The sequence below is a fragment of the Mus pahari genome, chromosome 12 (genome assembly GCF_900095145.1).
Source record: "Mus pahari chromosome 12, PAHARI_EIJ_v1.1, whole genome shotgun sequence".
Lineage (NCBI taxonomy): Eukaryota > Metazoa > Chordata > Mammalia > Rodentia > Muridae > Mus > Mus pahari.
Genome location: NC_034601.1, coordinates 18,156,160 through 18,164,348, shown reverse-complemented (window position 1 = coordinate 18,164,348; position 8,189 = coordinate 18,156,160). Strand labels below are relative to the sequence as shown.

The following is an 8,189-nucleotide window of genomic DNA, read 5'->3' as shown; positions in this document are numbered from 1 at the left end:
TGTGTGTGTGTGTGTGTGTGTGTGTGTGTGTGTGTGTGTGGTTTTGTTTGTTTTTTTAGGGAAAAGGAAATAGAGGTGAGAGAATCGGGACAGGAAGGGAACAGTTAAGATTAAGGCAGGATGACACAACTCTGGGTCTGCCACCTGCTGAAGAGTCACCCAGGACTGAAGAAAGGATCTTGTGCCCTTTGGAAATCTGTCCATTCCTTCCACCTAATGAGTCACCAACCCCTGGGCTCCTTCAGAGTGCTCTCCCATCTCGGCTCCCCGCATTTATGGCCTTTACAGGCACGAGGGAACCCCAGACGCTCACTATTCCCTAGTTCCTATGGTAGGTTCTGTGCCTCACGTATTTTATGCATTCAAATGGTCTTGTGCTCTTTGCTTCTGGAAAACTACTTACCCTGCTACACTCACAGAGGACCTCTGCACCTTCGCTACGATACTTTCCTGCCAAGCCAATAAAACAAATCAGCCACAAGGTGGCAGCGTAATGCCAAGAACCCTTTCCTAATAACTAGTATTTTTCAGATTGTGGCATTACTGAGCAACAAGGTGGTGGTGGTGGGGATCTATTTTTTTGATTTCACAGTGATATTCAGAAACAATTTATGAACCTCAGAGTTCCTATCAGGTGTCCCCGATTTCAGCCAGAGAGCACTCTGAGCCCTGGTATTACCACTGTACACTTACAGTGAGTGTATTTGGGTCATGCTTTTGGACCAGTGGGAAGCTGAGGTCCCCAGGAATGCCTTACCTAAGGTAGCAGGGCTGATTCAGCAGGAGTAGTTCAAGAGCACGGGCTCATGTCTGGCTCTCTGTGGCAACTTGTTCCCAGTGCCACAAGACACTCCAGGTCCTGTGGTAGAAACTGGTAAGACTTTGAAGCAAAGAATACTTTTGCCCCACTCTCCGAATTCTAGTCATGATGTGTTTTCATCTGTACCTGTGCCCTATGCCCATTCATGACGTGGTCATCTTCACGGAGCATTTGTTGAGGCGTGTCAGCTGTTGCTGGATCCAGGTGATCTGTAGTCCTTACCCTTGGGTCCAAGTTTTTACCCTTGGCAGAATCTAGGAGGAGTCTGGTGGGAGGGTCAGACGCATAAACAGACATTTATAATATAATATACTGTAGAGGGCTATGGGAACTTAAATATGCCACTTGGCCCAAGACTACTGGCTTCTACTGGGACATTCTTTTATTCTGTTCCATTTTAAGAAAGTTCCTGTCCCATTTGTTGACAAGATTGCCAGAAGCCAAATGTGAGGTAAAGTAGAACTGTGCGGTTTTTTTTCTCCACAGTAGAAGGAAAAGCCATTCTAATGCGATAGTGTGCTTGTCGCTTTTATCTGTGTGAAAGCCGCCCGGCTCCTCAGCTCACTAAGTGCTTGCTCTGTGCGCAGATTACTTTCTACGAAGACCGAAATTTTCAAGGCCGCCGCTATGACTGCGACTGCGATTGCGCAGACTTCCGCTCGTACCTAAGTCGCTGCAACTCCATTAGAGTAGAGGGAGGCACCTGGGCTGTGTATGAAAGGCCCAACTTCTCGGGGCACATGTACATCTTACCCCAGGGCGAGTACCCTGAGTACCAGCGTTGGATGGGCCTTAATGACCGCCTGGGCTCTTGCCGAGCTGTTCATCTGGTGAGTCTGGGAGCTTGCTGTGTGGACACAACCCTGCATCTTTTCTTCCTTTCGTTTTTGGGGGGTTTTGTTGTTGTTTGTTTTCTTGTTTTGTTTTGTTTTGTTTTTTTTCAAGACAGGGTTTCTCTGTGTAGCCCTGGCTGTCCTGGAACTCACTTTGTAGACCAGGTTGGCCTCAAACTCAGAAATCTGCCTGCCTCTGCCTCCCGAGTGCTGGGATTAAAGGCGTGCGCCACCACCTCCTGGCCTTTCCTTCCTTTTGTAAGATTTGTGTGTGTGTGTGTGTGTGTGTGTGTGTGTGTGTGTGTGCTTGAATGCATTTGCATGCCAGTACCCTCAGAGTCCAGGAAAGGGCTCCTCTAGAGCTGGTGGATTAGATACAGGCTGCTGGATGGAGCTTTTGGGAACTGAACTCGGTCTGTTGGTAGAGCAGCCAGCACTTAACTGTGGAGCCATCTCTCCATCCAACCCCCGCTCCCCACGGCCCTTTCCTAAGTCTTCCTACCTCTCTCTTCGTTGAATGAAATAAGAATCTTAGTTTACTCCATCAGTAGACTAAATGACATTACTTCTTAGCCTCGTGGCTGAGATCAAGCGCAGACCAAGTACTAATTGTTCTAGGACTCTCTCTCTCCCTCATAGATGTTTATAGAAATTGTGCTAGTTTGCCCTTTTGGTATTTCATGGTGGCGACAAGAGTTCTGATGGCCCTCCCTTCAGGATGAGAGGCTGTGCACCAAGCTGTTCCCTGAGTTCCTGACATGCTAATGATTTCTATAACAATGGCTGTTCATTTCTTTTTGTTGGTTTTGTTGTTGCTTTCAGTCTAGCGGAGGCCAGTATAAGATTCAGATCTTTGAAAAGGGTGACTTCAACGGCCAGATGTATGAAACCATGGAAGACTGTCCTTCTATCATGGAGCAGTTTCACCTTCGAGAGATCCACTCCTGTAAGGTGGTAGAAGGCACCTGGATTTTCTATGAGCTACCCAACTACCGTGGCAGACAGTACCTTCTGGACAAGGAGGAGTACCGGAAGCCCATCGATTGGGGTGCGGCATCCCCTGCTGTCCAGTCATTCCGCCGCATTGTGGAGTGATGGCCTGGATTGGGACCATAGAGTTCTCCCTGAGGGCTGAACTTGAGGGCTGAACTTGGCTGGCTGGCTTGTGGTCCAAATAGGCAACATAAATAAAAGCATTGGAATGCATGCCATCAATGACTATTGTGCCTCTTCTTAATTGCTTCTAGGGAGCAGCAACTGGGCTCCCTCCACAGTGGGCATTGACACGAAGCAGTTCATCTTTCAGATAAGAAAGTGCATTCAAGTAAGACTGCATAGAAGGTTAGGAAATCTCACTTTCACGTAGAGGCTCTTTCCGTTTGTGTTTTGCATTAACTCAACAAAACCAAAAATCGGAACTGCCCTTTACAGAGTGCCTATACTAATGATCTGCTTCTTCTCACCCCACCCTGTAAGAATAATAGTCTGTCTACACATTGCAATTAAGAAAACTGACACTTAAGAAAACATTTTTAAAATGGACCACATCCACCACGTGGCCAATAGCAGTAGAGTTTTGTTGGGGACATTGCTGTTTCAGAAGCCACTGTTTAATTTCCAGCTCATTCAGCTCAATAGCTGGAGATCTGAGTGCAGTGTGAGTAAACGATGGACCCCAACCAATGTAAAAAATGGGGGTGTAGGCTCCCACTGCAGCTTCTCTCCGGAAAGAGGATACTTACTGACAACAAGCAATAAAACCAACCCTGTTACTTGCGAGTAGCCAAGCCGCGGCCTAATGTCCCTCACTTAAGATCCAGATGTTTTGGGTTTGCAGTAAAAGGACTCATTGCGGTATTTGAAAGGAAGCTGGACAATCTTGAGGCTCACTGAGTCCTGGTGCAGACAGAGCATCCATACCTAGAGTGCTAGAGGGTATTTGAGATTTCGGGGGGATGCTCAAAGCACCTACCCTTAAAAGAAATGACAAAGCTCGTGTCTTCTAGGGTCTTTCCCCCAAATGACACATTAAATGCCAATGCATACTACACATCTATAATTCACTGTTATCTTCCTTTTTCTCATGTAGCCAGTAGGACCTTGAGGAATGTGGGTGGATGTAAGGCAGATGCACACTGAGGGGAAAGGATGGGACACTGCACACAGCTGCCAAGGGCCCAGGCCCCGGAGTTGACTGGACTGTCACTTCTGGACCTTGCCACTCTGCCAAGGAACTAATTCACCTCATCTCCCATACAAGAGCCTCACACCGAGTGTTCACTACTGAACACATTGGGCACTGATAGGACACTGAAAACCATTGGCCAATACCCAATGTTACTGACATGGTTTTGAGAAGTGCTGTCTCTGGCAATGACCTGAGAGATCTCACCAGTCACGTTCCACTGGGGAAACTGAGGCTGTGGTAGCACACTTAGTGACGGCCTCCTCATCCACAGCAGCCATTGCTTCGTTCCTTGGGCATTCATTACATGGTTCCTTGGGCATCCTGATGGCATTCAGTCATCCAGGAGAGTGCTATCATGATGGCTATGCACAGTCTGAGGGAGGCGAACAGAAAACAACAGGTCTGTCAGTTAATGCCCTGATTCACAAAGGCTCTTCACGCCACTGGTGCACCTCTTAACTCTGCTTAGAAGGAATTTTACAGGTGTTTGATACTAGGGTAGGGCTCATTCTCTCTGCTATTAGAGCCAAGGGCTGCCATCAACCTCACTCCAAGAGCCAAGTGATTATCCTGAATTTACTCCGCCTACCTTTAATTGTTTTTTCTGAAACAGCATCTCAGGAAAGCAGAGGCAGAGCTATCCTAAAACCATGTTAGCCTTCTTCTATCTCAAGCCTTCTTCTGAGACAAGACTGAATACTGCCCAAATATGGAGCCCACTTCCTCAACATGTAATGTCAAGGGTGCCTACATCAAGCCTCCAGGGTAGAACTGCCAGATTAAATACAGAAACAGTATTAATAAACACCAAATACTGGGATATAAATATAGATGTGACCTCAGTGCCATATGGGGCATGCTAGAAACGATCATGTGTCTGATGCTGTGACGTCATCCTTATTCGCATTTGCTATATCCGACCGTCCTGTTACAAGAGTAAGGCAAGTCATAACAAACTATGTGAGGCTGAAAGCATGTGGGACACTGTAGGCTTTGGGAATGGGGGTACGGGCCCCACAAAGGAAATTTAAATGCACTGTTTTAAGAAAGAATTGTAGTAAGCATGTTTGTCTCCCAAGGACGGACCTGTGGACCCCTAGTTTCAAATGTTGGCTGTCAGAGAGAACTGAATACTACAATCTCCCTCTTACACAAAGCCAGCATCTGCTGCTCCAGCTTTCAATCTGCAGTCTTATCTCTTATCCATCTAGGTCTCCACCCACAGGACATAATGATGCCTTTTAATGATTTACCAGTTTTGCTATGAGTTCATCTACACTTTCCTAAGGACTGGCAGTCTGGCACAAAAGCTAGAGTCCTGTTCCTCTCTGGGAGTGGATTCCAATTAGTTTAGAGTCACATAATCTAACATGGATAACTCTTTGGATAGCACCTGTTCTATGGGCACTCAAATCAGACAACATATAAAACATGTAATAGATGTTTTTGTTAGCCTTGTCTTTAGTAGTTGTAACAATACCACAAACACTGAACCGCAAACGCTGAATTGCTGAGAGGAGCCGTCTGATCAGATTGCTGTGAGCCTCCAGCACCAGTGGTCTTGTCGATGGGCAGCACAAGGCCTCGTTTCCTGTGTGCTTGTGTTTCAAGTATGTTGTTGATTTAGTAACATGGAACTCATATCCAGTGGCACCAGAACTCACACCAGATGAGCAGTTTTCTAGCACACGCGTTCTCTGTGAAGGTCTGTCTCGGCCTTTGAGTGAGTGGAACATTAGATAACAAGTTGCTAGCATCCCTGGGGACATTTCTATACAGTGAAAGAAATCAGCAGGGAGCAAGAATACAAAGACCATGGCTTTAGGTGGTTCTGGAACAATGCGTGAGAACTGAGACAAAAAGGCACCTTCACTCCACCTGGGATCACAGGCACTGGGTCACTGGTCACCCGCTCCTCTTTGCCCACATCCACAGTGGCCTCAAAGCCACAGTGATTAATAGTCGAGGATTACAAAGTGTCTGGGGCTTAGAATTTGCAAATACAGACTCTGACATAGAAAGGATCCACTGGACTGCAGTGGCTACTGCATTCATGCTGTTCTCTGCTCCCAAGTAGCTATTGCTTATCTGGATTCATTGCATAGTCTTTTATGTGGTTAGCCACTTTTATACCTTTCTATTTTATCCCATAATTTTTTTTCAGAAATGTGCATGTGACATGTACATGATGTGGGTGCATGTACAGATATGTGTGTTCATACATAGGGGTTCATATATACATGTATGTGCATGCTTATGGGGGTTCTAGATTGTGGTTAAGTATTGTCTTTGATTCCCTTTCAAACACACACACATACATACACTACACTAAACACACACACACACACACACACACACACACACACACACACGATCTTTTGCTTACCATGTATCTATATATCTATGTCTATCTCTATCTCTATACCTATACCTATATCTATACAGGTTCTTTTGCTTACCATGTATCTAGCTAGTTAGCTTGACCCAGAGCCTTCTTGTCTCTGGAGTGCCAGGACTACTGGTAGGACTGCCCAAACCACCCGGCTTTTCTGTGGCGTCTGGAGTCCTGAACTCTATCCCTCACGCTTGCCCAGCAAGTGCTGTGCCTACCTAGCCACCTCCACATTCCATGTCTGTAATTTTAGCAGACGCTTCATAATTGGGGGAAATATGTCAGAATCATCTAACCTATCCCACAGCCTTGAGAAAAGCCACGTTTAGCTGCCGCAGGGTTCTGGCCTTCTCTTGCCTGTCCCATTAGTCTCTTTCCTGTTTCTAGTTCTAAGCAGCTTCCAAAACCAACACGGCTACGTCTAGAGTCCACACGGGTCAGAGCTTTTCAAACCTGCGCGCTATCCTCATATTAGATACCGCTCGAGCAGCTGTGTTGGTATTCGCTGAGACAATGTGGAGAAAAGCCTTAGCCATACCTGTAACGGAATAAAGGAAGTCACCCTAAAACCTTTCCTAAAGGACAGTCACAGGGGGGCCCTTCCGTGGTGAAAGGACTCAGAACCCACGGGGCTTCTGAGATAATGACTCAGGGTCTACCGGAGACTTTACATCCTTTCTGGGCTGTATGTGGGAGGGAGGAGCCAGGGGAGTAGAAGGAAGTTTGGAGGCCTTTGGCCTGATGGGGTGGCTACTTGCACAGAAATGGAAAGTTAATCATTCGCTCTCTCTCTCTCTCTCTCTCTCTCTCTCTCTCTCTCTCTCTCTCTCTCTCTCTTTCTCTTTTTCTGTTTTGCTTTGTTTTGTTTTGTTTTGTTTTCTGCCAGGACCAGAAGCACCCTCTTGACCTCCACCTCAGACCTTTCTACATTAGTTCTATTTTTCCAGTACCTGTGTCTCCCTTTGTGAGCCAGCAGCTATAACACAGTTGGGTGATTGGGGAATGAAAAGCTTTCTGGGGAAATCCTGAAACAATTTGCCTCTTGGGAGTGAAGTACCCAGCAGGCGGGATTTGTCCCCTTTGTTCACTGAACAGCCACATCAGCCTGCTCACTGAACCATTGGGCCAGAACAATGGTGGGCCCTGGCAGTAATGCTGACCGCATGGTTTCCGGACACACACTAGCTGGTTTGTCCAAGCTCACAGTAAGCCCTGGTAGGCTGGTCCTGCAGGACCCAGGGCTAAGTACACAAAGATAGATCTTCAAACTATGTTTCTGTGAGCAAGCATGGGCCAAAAGAAGAGCCAGGAGGAGGCCTGCTTGTGAGGGGATTATGAACCAGAGTCACTCCCAGAGACTCCTCTAAGGGCTAGGCACCCTAGCAGTTGGGAGAGAGTCACATGATCCTGCCTACTCAGTGTCTCCCGGCAACAGCTTCACTCACACTGTCTTAGGGACCCTCTTGACTGGCTGGACTTTGACTCTCCCGTGATTATGTGAAGAGGAGGAACAGACTGACTCACAGAAAAGCTATGTGTCTGCAGGCCCTCGAGTCAAGAAGAGCCCTTTGATGTAACCGGCGTCACGCCAACCGTCTCTCTGCATGTGAGAATTTCGCCTCACATTTCCTGTAAGCATAATGGTGCTCGCAGTGCCGACGGCCCTTGAGGTGTGAGTGAACGTAACGGGGATGAGCGCATTGGCCTCGGAGAGGCGCAAGAGAGTGTCCAGTGGACAGACAACCGGATTAGCTCATTGTCCATTGTATTGTGTGTCTTCCCCTGCCCTCTGCCCTCCCCTTCTGCTGTTTCTAGAAACCAGACAAAACACCTCTAATTATTCTTCCATAATAAAGAAACGTGGCAGATCTGCCTGAAGGAGGGGGCTTGACAGCCTGGCCTGTGGGTGTATCCATATATATATATATATATATATATATATATATATATATATAT

At 46.9% G+C, this 8,189-nt stretch overlaps 1 protein-coding gene across 1 annotated transcript in view; it reads left to right on the top strand.

Annotated features, from left to right (window-relative positions):
* Crygs (crystallin gamma S) overlaps positions 1-2,859 on the top strand; it is a 6,266-nt gene extending 3,407 nt beyond the window's left edge. Inside the window, exons 2-3 of the mRNA XM_021209970.1 lie at positions 1,408-1,650; positions 2,476-2,859. Coding sequence (XP_021065629.1) covers positions 1,408-1,650; positions 2,476-2,748 — 516 coding nt within the window. The 3' untranslated portion in view covers positions 2,749-2,859. The remainder of the gene's footprint in view (positions 1-1,407; positions 1,651-2,475) is intronic.
* Positions 2,860-8,189: the final 5,330 nt, after the last annotated feature.